At 45.1% G+C, this 16,348-nt stretch overlaps 2 protein-coding genes across 3 annotated transcripts; one reads left to right on the forward strand and one right to left on the reverse strand.

Moving 5' to 3' along the window:
- The first annotated feature begins 932 nt into the window (after positions 1–932).
- On the forward strand, positions 933–6,481 carry MTIF3 (mitochondrial translational initiation factor 3). The gene is made up of 4 exons (XM_058829950.1): positions 933–1,084; positions 3,088–3,551; positions 4,802–4,947; positions 6,209–6,481. The coding sequence occupies exons 2-4, from the start codon at positions 3,089–3,091 to the stop codon at positions 6,419–6,421; spliced, it is 822 nt and encodes a 273-aa protein (XP_058685933.1). The 5' UTR covers positions 933–1,084; position 3,088; the 3' UTR covers positions 6,422–6,481.
- GTF3A (general transcription factor IIIA) lies at positions 6,432–11,147 on the reverse strand. Of its 2 annotated transcripts, none has more exons than XM_058831988.1 (9): positions 10,994–11,147; positions 10,664–10,764; positions 10,227–10,323; positions 9,955–10,043; positions 9,031–9,104; positions 7,735–7,818; positions 7,109–7,338; positions 6,956–7,012; positions 6,432–6,695 (listed from the first exon to the last, which is right to left on the reverse strand). In XM_058831988.1, the coding sequence occupies exons 1-9, from the start codon at positions 11,129–11,131 to the stop codon at positions 6,537–6,539; spliced, it is 1,029 nt and encodes a 342-aa protein (XP_058687971.1). In that variant the 5' UTR covers positions 11,132–11,147; the 3' UTR covers positions 6,432–6,536. The 2 variants fall into 2 exon arrangements, with proteins under 2 accessions (XP_058687971.1, XP_058687111.1); XM_058831128.1 differs by having other exon boundaries at positions 6,956–7,015.
- Between the last annotated feature and the right edge of the window lie 5,201 nt (positions 11,148–16,348).

A 16,348-nucleotide genomic window follows, 5' to 3' on the forward strand; every position in this document is an offset into this window, starting at 1 on the left:
GCAGCCTCAGCTGTGCCGAGCGCTGCCCGCACACACAGCCCGGCCCGCAGCCCCGCCGCGGGGACAGGGACAGCAGTGCTGCCGTGTCACACAGCAGCCGGCTCGGCGACACCAGCACGGGAGGGACACGGACCCGCTGGAGCCAGTCCGCAGGAGGGACACGAAGATGCTCTGAGGGCTGGAGCACCTCTCCTGTGAAGACAGGCTGAGAGAACGGGGGCCGCGGGGCCACCTCACAGCAGCTTCCAGTGCCTGAAGGGGGCCTGTAAGAAACATGGGGACGGACTTTCTGGCAGGGTCCGTAGTGACAGGACACGGGGTTATGGTTTTAAACTAAAAGAGGGGAGAACTAGACTAGAGGTAAGGAAGAAGTTTTTACAAGGAAGGTCACAGGTTGCCCAGAGGGGTGGTTGGGTGGATGCCCCGTACCAGAAACATTCAAGGTCAGGACACACAGGGGTCAGAGCAACCTGACCGAGTTGAAGACGTTCCTGCTCTCCTGCTTATTGCAGAGGGATTAGAGTAGATGAGCTTTAAAAATCCTTTCCAACCCAAACGCAGATTCTATGCCTCAACACACACACACAAAGCACTCAGCACCCACATAATCCCACATATGGCCCTGCTGCGATGGCCCCTGGGCACAGTGCGGACCCGTCCCAGCTGCGGCCCTCACAGCCAGGGCAGCGTCTGCCAAAGGCACACCGGGAAGCCGCAGAGCGAGGCAGGGGAACAGCAGCTCCCAGCACGGCGCACACAGACCCGGGCACGCCACCTGTGTCGGCCTGGCAATGCGGGAGCCCACCGGCACACAGGGAGCGGCCACAGGGACACACCGAGCCCGCTCGCACCCACCACGAGCGCTCCCGCGGGCGCTCACGGGCACGCGCGGGGCGTGGGCGAGAGACGGAGGCGAGGGAGGAGGAAGAGGAAGAGGAGGAGCAGGAGGAAAAGGAAGAGGGAGAGGCGGGGCGTTCCGCAACTTCCCGGCGGCTCGGGCCGGTCCCTCGGCTGCTTCGGCAGGCCGGCGCCGGCGGCTCGGTTCGGCTCGGTTCGGCCCGGCCCGGCCCGGCCCGGCCTGCAGGTAAGGGCAGATCCCAGGGAGTGCGGGTCACGCACGCGGGCACGCGCAGTGACCTTCGCCACACGCACAGCCGGGAGCGCGGACACGACACGGTCACACACCACGTACAGCCCTTTCTTCCCTGTTTGCGGGAGGAAGACCCACGGGAAGCAGGCCGTCTCCCACGGGATGCAGCCCCGCTCCCTCCCGTGACGGCCGGCCGGCACGGGAAGCGCGGCTGCTCCCGCAGGAAGCACGGCTGCTCCTGCGGTCCCCGGTGTGCCCGCTCCTTAGAGCTCCCGCCCGGCAGAGTCAGCCGGCCTTGCCAGCGCAGAGGTGACCGAAAAGCACAACGCGAAACACACGTATCTGCCGTGTTAGGCGAAGAACAGCCCTTCCGTAAAAAAAGGGTTGTTTTCTTTCAGACAGCTAAGGCTAGGTTTATTAGATTTAAATAGCATCAGGGAATGAAGGAGAATACCGACAACTTAATGTGTTTAGCAGAGTAAGACCAACATTTCCTTAAAACAAGTTACTCTTCCATTGCTGAGATACTGTTACATAGTTTTATAAATCAGTAGGTCTCAAAGGCAAGCCAGGCTCCTCTGAAATGAAGATAAATTTAATTATATCATTCAATAATGGAGCTGTGATGCCCAGATTGTAGAACAAGTCTGCAGTGCATGATCCAGAGCTGGTTTATGAAACCATTTAAAAGAATAAGGATGTCGTGGCTTTTGTGTGGCTGCACTGATGATGCACAAAGATACTTGGGTGTTGGCAGTGGGTGTTCAATCACAGGGCTGTTGTCACAGCCAGACAAAAAGCTGTTTTCACAGGGGTCTGGACTGGGCAGAGGCAGAGCCCAGGGCAGGAAGGGACAGTAGCTCTACCAGCTGTTTTTTGGCTGCTGTGGAAATCCTGTTGCTTCTCTTCTGTGCCTTGTGGCTAGCTTGAGCTCTGGACCCAGCTGTAGCACACAGCTGTTATTAGGCTGCCCTGTTCATGAACTCATCTGGCTCCTTCTTCAAGTAGTTTGCATGGACATTGTCCCTACTGCTGAGGTATGAAGTCCATCCAGTCCTCCAGACTGTCCCCTTTTCAGACAAAGTTTATTCACAGGCAAGTCATTTCACTTGTTCCTGTGCCTACACTGCTTAGAATTATAAATAAAAGCTTTTTTGCTGATGGTTTACACCTTTCCCATGTATATGTATGCACGTGGATGCATGTTTACACAATGTCATATATGTATGTGTGTATATATATATGTGTATGTATGCATGTATTTATAGAGCAGAGTCACATCCCCTCCTGGGCAAAAGAGGTCTCACTCTTGCCAGCTCCTCTGGTATGAAACGTGTTTGGTTTCCTGCATCATCTTTGGCTTTTCCTGTAATTGCTCCCTTTTAAACATAAAATAGGAAAACTGCAGAGAATACTCACAGTTTGCTCTTTATTTCCAAGGTTTTCTGCAGCTGTTAGAAAATGGACAATTTCTGAAGGTCTGAACAAAATGCAAATAATGGTCAGCTGCACCAAAATTGACAGGGGGATTTAATGAATCGAGAAAGAATGGGAAAAAAAATCCAGTGGAAGAAATGTCACAAAGATGAGTTTCAGTAGTCTTCAAGCATGAGCATATTTTAAAGCATGTTTGAAAGTTTATAGCTTTGTGAGTCCCATGTCAGGATAGATGCCTGTAACTATTTAGATTTAAATTTTAAAATGAGGAGAAAGTAACTAGAAGTATTAGATTCTTTAAAGGGGAGTTCAGGCTCAGATTTTAAGATACTGAAGGTAACATCAACTCATACATTTTGCTCATTTGTCAGGTTTTCTCTCTGGGTTAAATCTTTGTTACTGTAAAATGACTGTTGATTGCTCATTCCCTATAATAGCACCATGTATCGCTTAAAAAAATTAGTTACAAACACTAGAGTTTACTGAACTGGAGTCAAGTCATTCTAATATAATCAGAAGAATCTGACTGATGGGGTAATTTGTTTTTTCTTCTTCCTTAGAATGTCTGCTTTGTGCACAATTAAACATTTATGTCAAGCAACAAGAAGTGAGAACAAATATACAAAAAGGTTCTTTGGTATTCTTCTGACACAGACAGCACAAAAGTGGCTCTTTTCTCCATTCTGGATAGTGGTACCTAACCCTAGGAAGTCAGCTGTGTTTGAGCTTACTCAACCATTTTGTACAGATGAAAAATCTCACGCACAACCAAAAAGGAAAGCAGCATTTGGAAGTGTTGGGCGAAGAATTCCCTATCGAATTTTGCACCTAATCAACCAGGATGGAGAGAGCTTAGGAAACATGCACCGAGCAGAGGCACTCAAACTTATGGATCAACACGGCCTGAAACTGGTTCTGCTTCGTGAAAATGTAGAACCTCCGGTTTATAAACTAATGACTGGGCAGCAGATTCATGAAGAACAGCTTAAACGTGCAGAGAAGAACAAATCAAGTCCAAAGCCAGGTATGTGCACTGTAAACACTGCAACACTGAGGACTTTGAAAAATGCTGCATTAAAAGTGGTTTCAACAGATTAAATCCTCTTACTTGTATTTGTGTAAATCCAAAGCAATGTCACAGCAGTCCACACTATTAAGGATTTGCAGTGGTGAAAATAAAATTTTGGATTAGTCCAGTCTTCCACACAGAAGCCTTCTATTGCCCTCTTAGGATTTGCTCTTTTGGCATCTGCTGACTTCTTAAAAAAATATCTTTATTTGAGTGAATATAACTAGGCTCAGGTTCCATGAGACTCACTGAATTTCTGTTCTTTTACTAAGGCATGGATTGATGGGCAGTTTTACAAACTAAGGGCCAGAAAACACCAATATAATTATATAGTTTGTCACCAGCAGTAATGAAGCACTCTTCCTCATTTGCTGCTAGGAAGACAAAGTCTGAAGTTCTTTATTGTACAGAATAAGAGATTTTTTTTCAATATTTAACACTTTTCAGTTTGTTTTTTTCTTCTTAAGACCACCTGCTCCAGCAGTTTAACAAACTGAGTTTGGCAAAGAGGTTTTAGAAAAGGCTTGTGACCTTGTATCCTCTCATGTCCTCAGGCTAATGAAGATAGCTGTGCTTTGGGTAGACTTCTGGTTTTAGAGGACAGCATTATTGTGGTAGTGAGTTGCTCTGTTCAAGAAACCACAAAAATATTATTCAGATGATAACTACTTTAGAGAAACTATAAGGAGGAAGAGACTGTAGATTGTTCAAATACATGACAAGGCATCATCATACTTCCAGTTGAATATTGCACTGCACCATTCAATAAAATGGGCTTGAGATAAAGAGCTATCTAACGTCAAAGCTTTTACCTTCAGCTGTCCTGAACACAGGAACACAGGAATTTGCACACTAAGTCTTTAATTCCACATCCAATGCTTACCTGTTTGTTAGTCCTACATTGTGGATCATATGAACAAGACTGTAATTAAAAATACCTTAAGCCTTCTGACCCTGAAGAGATTTCCCTGTGTGCCTCAAACATGCACTCAGTCTCCCAGTTAGGGCAGTGAGTGTGAGAGTATCAAGCAGCCACTCTCTCAGGTGAGCGGTGCATGCTGAGACAATGAGATCAGGGTGCTCTGAGAGCGCAGCGTGGGAGGGGGGAGTCAAGCACACAAATCACCATAAGCTGATAAAAGAAAGCAACTAGTACAGGTTTGTCAAATGTTAAGCAAACACAGTTTAAGTTCTGTTTTAAACAGGGGTGGTTCAGAAGGAGTTATCGTTTTCTTCAGCTATTGCCAAGAATGACTTAGAGACCAAGACTAAACAGATAGCACAGTGGATTGAAAAGAAACACCACGTTAAAGTTACCATCCGACAAGCAAAAGGTAGCAGTACAGACATGGTAAGTGCACGTCTGAAAGTTGGACCAGTCAGTGTCATTAAATAGCTGCAGCTGTATTGACCTTCCCTACTGGATACTGCCAAGATTTTTAGTATCTCTGTGAAGATCTGGGTCCCACGCAAGTAATGGTTGCCTGCTCTAAGCTGCTTCTGTTCACTAGTGTAGAAGTAGTCCCAGAGAGACAATTCAAATACCATCCTTCCTTAAGAATCCAGCTGCAGTACTGGCTTGGACAGCAGAGTCTAAGCAATTCCTACTCCTATGCACCTTGTTAACGGGACCAATGAAATTTTCTTACCTGTGGCATTAGCCAGCTCAGCCACTCAAAACAGTGTGCTTTAAAAAAATGTTTGTATTTTAGCTGGATTATTTCGCCAACAGTTCTTCTGGTGCTGCATTTATGCAACTTTGGCTAAAGTTAGTTGTCCATTCCTACATGAAAAATTACTGGAATGGTGTTCCAAGACTAGCAAAGTGAACATCACTAAAAATGTTAAGAAGGTGATGGCAACTTCCCAGTATAATTGCAGGGTCTTGAGACTTAACTGTCATTCATAAAAATGGATTTTTTATAAATATTCTGTGAAAGACTTTTTTTTTTTTCTCCTCCTTGTAATGTCTGTAGTGAATTAGGTGTTACTGACGATTGTCTCAAATAATTTTTGGGGAAAATTGCGATTTCATCCAAAAAAACCAAAACTTTCTGTAGAAAGTTAAATTCACTGGGAAGGGATAACAGGAAGAACTGATGATGGGAGGGAACAGAACATTTCACGACATAGTCCTGATTTACACTATCCTTAAATTTAAATGCTTAATAATGAGATTAGAAATTTCTCCTGTTACATGAATGCACTGTTACCACTCAGTTCGATACTACCAGGTCCTGCTAACCTTAGAATACTACCCCTTAAGAGAAAAGCCTCATATAACAATATATCTGAATCTAGAGGGAAAGAAGGGTGGAGTCAGATTCAGACCACTCTCACAGACACCCTTAAAGAGTAAAACACCATGAGTTAGCAGTCCAGCCTAAATGTTAGGAAGTGACTGAATCCTCCACGAGTGACTTGACTAAACCTGCTTATGAGTAAAGAACAGTTAAGAAAGGACAAGCTGAAGTGCTCAAACTAGGACTAGCAACTAGCTTGTTTCAGCTAATAGCTAAACTAAGCAGATCATGTTATTACAGAGCAGCTTGAAATATTTTTCTGCCTGTATTTGTGCATTCATTTAGTTCCATTTTTCTCCTTCTTTTTAGTTCACGCTTTTTGATCACATTTTGGAGACTGTGTCTGAGAAAGCCACTTATCTTTCCAAGCCAAAAGTTGCTAGAGAAGGAGTGAGTACCTGTGTTTTGAGGCACATGTCTGACAAAGAGTTGAAAGAACACCAGAAGATGGAAATCAAGAAAAACAATACAGTAAAGGAAGATGAAAACGAAGATCTGAAGTCAAAGGAGTTACATCAGTGACTTTCTGAAGTGGTGTAAACAATATATATTTATTTAAAAATAATAAAAAAATTAACTCTATTTTTGAGCTTTGCATTGGTCATTCCGTGAAGAACACTAACTTGGTTAACATTTGCTACAGAGTCCGAATTTCAGCAGCTGGTATTCCATTTTCCATGAGCTTATCCACTGTCTTGCTTTCCATCACAACCTCGTCCTTTCCTGGCTGCTTTTTAGGAGGAATATATCCACTGAGACGAGAGGCTAAGCTCCTCTTGGGACGAGAACGTCTTGCCTGGCAGAAATAGATCCAGAATCAGTAAACTTAACATACCTGTGGAGCAAAGACTACTGCTGTGGTAGGGAAAAAAAGAAATCAATGTACAAGCCAGGACTGCATTATCTAAAGGAGCTTCATAAATTAAGAATCTCACAAATTACCTAGATATTTGACCCGTTTTCCTCCTTGAAGTCACACTCTAAAACAGGTAATGTTTACCCTCTTCTGCAGTGACAGGGCAGGGGTGAGAAGATTTTTCCAAGAGTTTAACTTACTTTCAAGTTCAGCTTTCTCTTTTCAGGATCATGTACGACTGCATGCCTTGCTAGGCTCTGCTACAGTTACAAACAGCAGGGGGGGGAAAAAAAGGAGTTAAATTTATAATTTCAGATTATGGGATTCAGATAAGAAGTTACAAAAACACATACCTTCATTGCAAACACTTTTCCACAGCCTGGATAATCACAAGAGAATGGTTTTTTCTCCTCATGAAATGAGAGGATATGGCTTTGAAGGTTAAATAAAGTTGTGTAAGTTCTTCCACATCCTTCTCTGGGGCAGTGGCAGACTTCCCTCTCCACAGCATGTGTCTTTTGATGCTGCTTCAGGTAATCCTTCCGTTTAAAAGTTTTGTTACATTCACTGCAGACTACTGGCTCTAAGTGGGGGAAAGAAAGGCAGAGCATAAATAACAGTTTCTTATAGAAGCTCAGAATCGAACCCTAGGGGTCTATTAGAACAATGCTAAAATCAACATGAAATGCAAGGAACTTAGAGACTTCAGGAGGATAATGCAGTTTGAATTATCCAGACCTGAAATCCTACACGAAACAATTTTTTGTTAACTGAATCACAAAGTTAAGTCAGTATACTGAGCAGCATTTTCATTAAAGGTCTAGCTGGAGTTACAGCCACTTTACCTACCAATAAAGTTACTAGACAAGTTTGGGACACACTGACAAGTTGATGAAATGAGTACAACAAGCACTCCTCTTCAGATTAGCAGGTGGTTTCCTATTTGTATCATAAGTTTACAAAAGCACTTGGAATTTACCTGTATGACTGACTTTATTATGTTTCAGAAGCTCTGTCCAAGTTTTTCCGATAAATGAGCAGTTTTCCTTCTTGCATGCGTAGCCTGTTAGACAGGACAGATGTTTACAATCACAAAGGGTCTGGCAAACAGTCCAGTTTTACAAGGGGGAACTCCACCCCTAGCACTTGAAAATTAAAACCCAGTTACTCCTCCCATACTGCACAGGAATAGGATAAGAGACAATGAACATTCAACACAAATTAGAACAAGAGAAAATCCTACCAGTTTGAAGTAAGAAACCTTGTATCACTGACATCAGTCGTCCAGAGAGGCTGTGGAAGCCCTAGCACTGGAACCATTCAACACCACTGGATGCAGTCCACAACAACCTGGTCTAACTGGCCCCACCTTGAGCAGGGAGCTGGACCAGATGACCTCCAGAGAGCCTTTCTGACCTAAATGATTTTGTGAAAATCTTCCCTTGCTTCAGTAAAGCTACTTCCTCCCAGCCATACAGTTTCTCTCAAATAGATGAAAATAACTATAATATATATTACTTCTATATAAATATTTGTCTTGCATATTAAAAAGAAATATTGGCCATACAGTAATATTCCAAAGTCCAAAGCGATTCTACCATTCTGTCAAGCAGGCAGGGACCACAGAAAGTCAACACTATTTAAATCCCAGGACTGGAATGCTCAAAATCCTATGAACAAGTCCTTGTCTTAAGAAAAGGGAATCACAGTACAAATCACAACCTTCTGGTTACTCTTCCTAGCCTATTGGGTTGGGTTGGTTTGGTTTTTGTTCTATCACTGGAAAGCTGGTTACCTGTCAGTGAAAGAATGGATAGGAGGGCAGCAGGATTAGCTCAACATACACGGCCACATCACAATGATTTCAGTTAAAAGCCTGTCACATAGGTTCATTAATAACTAAAAATACACATGGTTCTGCCAAGGCTCCATAGGAAAATCTGTGGCAGAACTGGCAACTTATCCTAAGCTTTGGACATCTAGGCTAATGCCTTAACCACCTCCAAAAGATGGATTATTTGCCAGAAAGCACCTCAGGAGAAGAAATAACTGAAGGAATCCTGAGCTTTGCACAGACTAACACAAACACCATAACTGAACACTGCAATGCCCTGCAGTTATATCCCACTACTATTCAAAACAAGTGTTCTTGCCTTGTCTGGATCACTAGGCCCAGAACACTTTCAGATCTGTCACACATGCGTGCATACTCTGCACTGGAAGCTGTCCTTTTTCCTTTGCTGAAACATAACTTAAAAAGAAAAAATAGTTTTACCTTCATGTATCTTCTCGTGCCGCCTTAGTCGACTTGGAGTAGAGAAATACTTTCCACATCCTTCTTTATTACATCTAGGTACAAAATAGCAGTGGTTTCATTTCTCTCACAGTATCTATGTATTTTTTGTTCAGTCAAGAACAATTAAAATGAGCAAAATAATCCAAGTTTCCCTTTGCCTACAGATCTGTGTGTATCCCCCCACCTTGTAAGAGGAAATTCCATAATAGGTTTTAATAGACTTGGATGACTTTGAGAGTTAGAACTATAGTATGATTTCCAAATATACAGCAAGAGTCAAGCCTCGTATCATCCCTACACAGCAGGCTCTTCAAACATAAAAGAAGGACAGAAAGTGAAAGGTTTAAGTGGCTTGTACAGAACCAGCAGAACACTGACATTTTTGTCTGTCATCCAACCAAAGTAGTGCATTTCACTTAAGTGGAATGAACACTCACAGTAAGTGTGACCCACCTGTAAGAAATACAAGACTGAACTTTGATGTAAAAGTGTTACCCAAATAGAGTTGCAATGCACAGCTTCCTAGATTAGTATCAAAGTCTCTCCCCATTTTCTAGGTGCTACTCACATCAATGTCAGCCAAGTCACTGCTTCTTATTGGGAAATAAAAGTAGCTGCATTTTTCATTATTGTGCAAGCTCTTATGCTTGTATTTCAAACTATGAACTAAAAACTGGGGAGGGGGGGAGTTGTGTTATTTTTTTATAAAACTGCTGGAATGCTGAAGTTACAGAGCATCAAGATTGCTGCTCAAAACAGATCAGTGAGAAAAAAACATACTTGAACCCCTGACTACAAACTGTTTTTTTTTCCTGCCATGTCAATGAAAAGGCTGAGAAAAAGCACCTGTTTTCATCTACAGTGTTTAAGTGTTAAAGTTCAATATTAAAATTATTCACATACTTGAAGAGAGGTTCATTTGTGTGCTGACACTGATGAACTTTAAGTTGTTGATGCTTCTTGAAAGACTTGTTACAGCCTTCAAAGTCACACTATTAAGGAAATTAAGGTATCATTAGAGGCCAAATAATGACAATTCATGTGTTTGCTGAAATCCCAGTCATGGTATTTGAACTTACACAAGTACAACATAATAACAAGTAAGAGTATTTCTCCAGATACACAAGAAGGAGCTTGTTTGGCCTCCATCATACAGTACAAAGGTAATTACTCACCACATACTGCTTTTGTTGATTTTGGTGCTTGCGCTCAATATGCTTCTTCATGTTTGATTTTGTTCCAAATTTCTCATTGCACCCCTCAGCTGTGCACCTGCAAATGGACTGCATTTTTTATTACTGCTGTCAAACAGTGATTTTCTCCCTAGGCAGATACAGAAATCATTGTACAAGAAGAACACACAGAAGAATTACTGAAAAGCCAGAGGCTAAGTCTGTCTTTTAATAATGTATTTTTGCGGGAGATCTGCCCATTCCTTTAAACATATTAAAGTTACGGATCACTGCCAGATCACGGGGTTTGATCCCACCCTGTGTGCACACTGTTATGGCAATGCCCATGACACCAAAGCCCTGTACCACCGCCTCGTTTTAACTTCCTTTCCTTACGAACAACCTCACTTCAGCTGTAGAAGCAAAAACTCGGGCCTTACTCGAACGGCTTTTCCCCGGTGTGCGTGAGGAGGTGTCGGGCGCGGTGGAAATCCCTCGTAAACCCTTTGCCGCAGCCTTCATAATCGCAAACATAGGGCCTCTGAAAGACAGGAGTCGTTCCAGGGGCAAACCCACCCCCTCGGGGGGGAGGCCGCCGCGGGGAGGCCGCCGCCAGCGGGATGTCCCGGCCGCGGACACAGCCCGCGGCCCCCGCCGAGCCATGGCACCCCCGAGAAGGCGACGCGGCCTGCCCGGTGCCCCGCGGGCTCCCAGCGCGGCGCCCACGGCTCGGTGACACAGAGCCGTCCCTCCCAGCCGGCGCGGCTCACCTCGCCCGTGTGGCGGCAGAGGTGGGCGGACAGCCGCCAGGCCTTGCTGAAGGAGGCGTCGCAGCCGGGGAAGGAGCAGATGTACGGGCGCACGGGGTGACGGCTCACGCCGCCGCCATCCCCGCGCGAGTCAGCCATACCGCAGGGCACGTGACCGAGCAGGCGGGCGGGGCGGCGGCGGCGCGTGCTCGGTGGGGCGGGGCTCGGGGCCTGAGGGGCCCCCGCACGGAACCAGAGGATATCCCGGGTTGGAGGGACCCACAGGCATCGTCGAGTCCAGCTCCCGGCCCTGAACAGCACCATCCGCAAGAGGCGCACCATGGGCCTGAGAGTGTTGTCCAAACACTTCTTGAACTCTGCCAGGCTGGTGCTGTGACCACTGCCCTGGGGAGCCTGGTCCAATGCTCACAGAGAGGAGATCAGAGTCTGCCCCTTCCCCTCATGAGGAAGCTGCAGCCGCAATGAGCTCTCCCTGCGGTCTCCTCCAGACAACAGACCAGTGGCTGAACAGCAGCTCCTCACACGGCTTCTCCTCCAGACCCTTCATTGCCCTCCTTTGGATGCTCTTTAACAACTTAATATATGGCACCCAAAATTATACTGTGGTACCCAGAACTGCCCCCAGCACTCGAGGTGAGGCCGCCCCAGTGCAGAGCAGAGCAGAGCAGGACAATCCTCTCCCTTGCCCGGCTGTGATGCTGTGCCTGATGGCCCACAGGTGGCCCTCCAGGCTGCCAGGGCACTGCTGCCTCATGTTCAAATTGCCATCCACTGGGAGCCACTGGTCCTGTTCCATGGCACTGCTTTCCAGCATCTCATTCCCCAGACCGTATGAACACCCAGGGCCGCCCTGTACCAGGTGCAGAATCCAGCACATGGCAGAGGAGATCCAGTCATGCAGAGATGCACATGTCTAATTCTGTGTCCCTTGCCACACATAATAACCCTCCTGAGGTTTTAAGGACATAGGGGCTCTGCTCTCTCCCTGAGAAGAGTTTCATGGCTTTTGCAGGTGCCAGGTCATGTCCTGGGCAAAGGCTCTCCGAGCAGTTTTGGTTTGGCTCCCTCCCTTTCCCGAGGATGAGTTTGCATAATGCTGATCAGCCTCTGATCCAGACCAGAGCAATTTCATGGACTCTGACATCAGCCTCTGCTGGATGCTGCTTAGCACCTGCCCCAAAATTTGGGTGTTTTCAGCCTAGGTTGTTTGGGGATTCTATGGCAGATGGCCTGTCACCCCAGCCTGTGGTCCTGCTGTGTCCCCAGACCACCTGAGGTCACAGCTAGAGGAAGAGGACATGAGGCTAAGCCGAGCTGAGAGTCTGTGATACCTTGCCCAGCACCTTCCTCGTACTGACTTGGAGCTGAGGGAGCTGGGGGTGTTTAGTCTGGGGGAAAGGAGGCTCAGGGAGGACCTTATAGCTCCCTACAACTGCTTGAAAGAGGGTTGTAGCCAGGTAGGGATAGGTCTCTCTCTTCTCCCAGGTATCAAGTGACCAGACCAGAGGAAATGGCCTCAAGTTGTGCCATGGGAGGTTAGATTGCGTATTAGGAAAAAATCTTCAGGAAAGTGTTGTAAGGCATTGGAACAGGTTGTCCAGGGAAGTGGTTGAGTCACCATTACTCGAAGTATTTAAAGGATGTGCAGATGTGGCACTTGGGGACATGGTTTAGAGGTGGACTTGGCAGTGCTGGATTCCTGGTTGGATTTGATGATCTTAAAGGTCTTTGCCAACCTAAGTGATTCTATGAGCACGTCATCTGCTCTGTTTTGCTCTATTTGAGTTGTCACACAAACTTTATTTTAGGTGACATCCTCCATCTGCTGCAATCCTCCCCACAGAGTGAGCATGAGGAACAGGGTAAGAAAGCTGGAATATGATTGTGACAAGGGAACCATCCTGTGGAGAAAAAATTCCCAATCCTTCCTTGCTTGTGTCCTCAGAGCTGTAAAGCCTGAGCAGATGGCAGTGCTTGGAGCAGGCTGGGGAACTGGGGGAAGAAAGACAGGAATAAGGGTCAGGAATCCAGTGTATGGGAACTGGAGGAGGGAAGGGACACATCAAGTGCCAAAGGATGGGGAACCTAATGGCTGTGCACAGCATGTTGCAGGGAGGGAAGATGCTGGGCAGAGCAAGAGGAGTTCATGCCGGCCAGAAGCAGATCCCCATGGCCCTGGGGGATGTATCTTATCTCACTCATCTGTAGCAGGATTAAGGGGAGGGCTGAGTCAGTCAAACCATCACAAAGCAATGGCAAGAAATCAACTTTTTTCATCAGGGTAGTCAGTCTGAAAAAATCTCAGCTTCTAACAAATACTAACCAAAATACATAAAAGAAAATGTTGCAGTGGTTTTGGTAGTTTGGGGGTTTTTTGGTATTGCAATAAACAACAAACCAGAAAATTAAAAAAGAGGTTATAAATGTTATTTTTTTTGAGCACATTTTTTTCCCTTTCTCATGAAAACATGATATTGCCTCAGGCCCCTCTAAAACAGGTGAGGAAATAGCATACAAGGCAGAAAACTTTGGAAATGTTTCAGCTGGTTATATAGAGAACAAGTATTCTTCACACTGGGTTTTGCACTATGCAATGCCAGTTTGAGATTTCAGCAGAGTCCTCTGGGAATTTTAATCCAGTTTGGAGATATATAAATAGTGGGTGGATCAAGGCCAGGGGGATTCTCGTTGTGCTGCATTTTTGATGTCTTCTGACTTGACTGTGAGAGGGAGGATTTTGTAGAGTCCTCTAGGAGAGCTAGAAAGAGAGTGGGTTGTCTTTTAGATTTGATGTTATAATTTTCCACTGTAGGAGGTGAAAGGTAAACCTGCTCAGAGGTAGACATATGCGATGGAGGAAAATTAAATCTGAAGATAAACATTTCCAGAGCGAGGTCCACACTACAGCTGATAAATTTTAATAACCTGTAAGCTGAAAGCGAGCAAAAACTCAGAAAAATGAGGCAGTTCATTCCCTCAAGATAAAAAAAAACCAGCACAGAACAACTTCACACACACATAAAACCCCCACAGAGTAGTAAATCCCTCAGATTCTGATTGAAACTATTTCTTTAATCTACCAGGATCTACTCAGAATTAAGTATCAATCAGGGAAAGACTTCACATACTGCTGTGAATACTCTCATATCCTTCTGAAGAACTGCAGAGTGAATGGGCCACATAAAATTTTCTACCAAAGACTGTTTCATTTTCCCATCCCAGCATTCTGCTATAAGTAGAGGTATTTACCTCATCTCCAGGGTAAGTTGCTTCTCTTTGTGTAGCACAGTTAAGTCAAAAGATCTTATGTTTATGAACATTACACAGAAGTTATTTGAATGTCTATTAAAATGAAGATAAATATGTTTAAATATGCTTCCAGAGTAGCTCTGTGATTGCAGAAATTATTCTCTTGCATGAGAAGCTTTGGAAACTGAAAGATTACTTTTTTCTCTAGACTTATTGCAAGCTGAATATTGTTTGCTTGAGGCACCATATCTAGATGTCTCTTGGCATGGTCCAGTGGCAGTGGGATGCAGAGAGACTGTGACTTAAGAATGACACTAACTACTATTTATGTGTTGTGCTGGTCCCAACAAGTTTTGTGACCCTGGCTGCTTTGGTGGTTCAACAATCCTGCAACAAGACCAGACACATGTCTAAAAAATGAAAGGACTTTCTATTTTCCAGAGTAAGGGGAAAAATTGTGATGAAGTTGACAAGAGTTGTCAGGAAACTTCCTGCAGTTTTTGGAGAAGTCCCTCAGTTATGCATGATGAACTGTCACATGTAAGGTAGGACAGAAGTAAAGCGCAGCAAAGAAGTAATTTTAGCTTTTTTTGTAGAGGTGAATCTACAAATGTGGATGGAAAGAGCAGGGGTTGGGAGAAGCATTCTGGTGAGTGGTTGCACTAAGAAGGATCAGTGCAGGCACACTGTCTGTGTCCTCTGTATTACTGCTCTAATATTTTCTGCCAGTTTCCCCTGCTCCAGTCTACTTGCAAGGTTGTATGGACCCCAACTGTGTTTTCCTTCTCACAACAATCACTTTATTCTTTCCTTCATCAAGTGTGGGCTCACTCTTCCTTTTTTACTAAATCACAAGCCTGCTGCACAGCTAAGGAAGAGTAGGATGGAGTACATGTGAATTATGCAACCTGGATGCCAGAGGTGAACTGCAGTCAGGATAATGTTTTCTTCATCTCTCTGTTTACTGAATTATAGCTGGCTTGTAATGGTGCCAGTGTCCTCAGGAGCCCTTTCTAGGGATTTCTGGGAACCACAAAAACATGTTAGGAAGAGGATGGAGTTAATCAGTTGGGCTTTCCTGCTGCTATATTCAGCCCAGCAAGCCGCCTCTGACAGATGTTTCTGCTTTTAGGCCGCAAGGGATGTTATTGACTGGCTTTCCCTGTGTTCAAGAAGCATGTAAAGCTATCAAAGACTTGTTTTCCATAAGAGCATTTTCTTGTCAGGTGATGTTTTTCTATCTCGGGCACAGTGGATTTTAATGAATTTCTCAATAGACTGATTCCCTGAAGAGAAGAAACAGAAGAATCTGCATTAGTTGATTTTTCCTCCTGTCTGTGGGAAGCATGGGATGTGAAGATGCATAGTAGAGCTGTGGGGAGCAGCAGACAGAGCCCTCTGCTGCCCATCAGCCCTCCCATCAACTATCCTGTTAAAATATATGTTAAAATTAAAATTTTCTGTATGCCATACAAAGAAAATTAGAGCCAAGTCCCAGGTGTTCCTTACACAGTTTGAGGCCAGTCAGTTCATATTGCTACCTGGGTCCTGGATCGCTACCAGTCTCTCATGACTTGCATGAAAAGAAGGGAAAAACCTGACTCCGTGATCTGGTTCCCCAGGAGCTCTTCCTGGGTGGGATGGGGGAAAGGAGCACTTGGGTACAACCCCTCCATGGGCTGTGAGACAGTGGAGGGTCCCTCCTCTGGGAAACACCTCTTTTCACCCCATTCCTGCATTCATCCTGGAGGATTTGCTTACCCATACATTCAGCTTACCCAGCCATTGGACAGGATCAGACACGACCAGGTTAAAACAAGATGGCCCCAGCTCTCCTTTTCACCATGGTAGTCCCCTGAAGTGAGTAGAGATACTCCTCAGCTCCCCAGTGCAACTCTGGGAAGGAGCTGCCAGCTGGAAGGACATTGTGCCAAGCAGTAAGGCAAAGGCCAGGATGCACAGGAAGTTCAGATGAACATAAGGAAGAACTTCCTTGCTGCACAGTGATTGCACACTGGAACAGATTGCCCAGAGAGGTTGTGGAGTCTCCTCCACTGAAGATACACAAGAAAGGTCTGGATGCAATCCTGTGCCGTGTGCTCTGGG

Source organism: Poecile atricapillus, chromosome 1, assembly GCF_030490865.1.
Source record: "Poecile atricapillus isolate bPoeAtr1 chromosome 1, bPoeAtr1.hap1, whole genome shotgun sequence".
Taxonomy (NCBI): Eukaryota; Metazoa; Chordata; class Aves; order Passeriformes; family Paridae; genus Poecile; species Poecile atricapillus.

Coding starts and splice junctions, on each gene's coding strand:
- MTIF3 (XM_058829950.1), top strand. CDS start 3,089: ATGTCTGCTTTGTGCACAATTAAACATTTATGTCAAGCAACAAGAAGT. Junction 3,552..4,801: donor CAAATCAAGTCCAAAGCCAG/GTATGTGCACTG, acceptor TGTTTTAAACAG/GGGTGGTTCAGAAGGAGTTA. Junction 4,948..6,208: donor AAGGTAGCAGTACAGACATG/GTAAGTGCACGT, acceptor CCTTCTTTTTAG/TTCACGCTTTTTGATCACAT.
- GTF3A (XM_058831128.1), bottom strand. CDS start 11,131: ATGGCTGACTCGCGCGGGGATGGCGGCGGCGTGAGCCGTCACCCCGTG. Junction 7,819..9,030: donor GCACGAGAAGATACATGAAG/GTAAAACTATTT, acceptor CCTGTCTAACAG/GCTACGCATGCAAGAAGGAA. Junction 7,339..7,734: donor TAATAAAGTCAGTCATACAG/GTAAATTCCAAG, acceptor TCCCCCACTTAG/AGCCAGTAGTCTGCAGTGAA.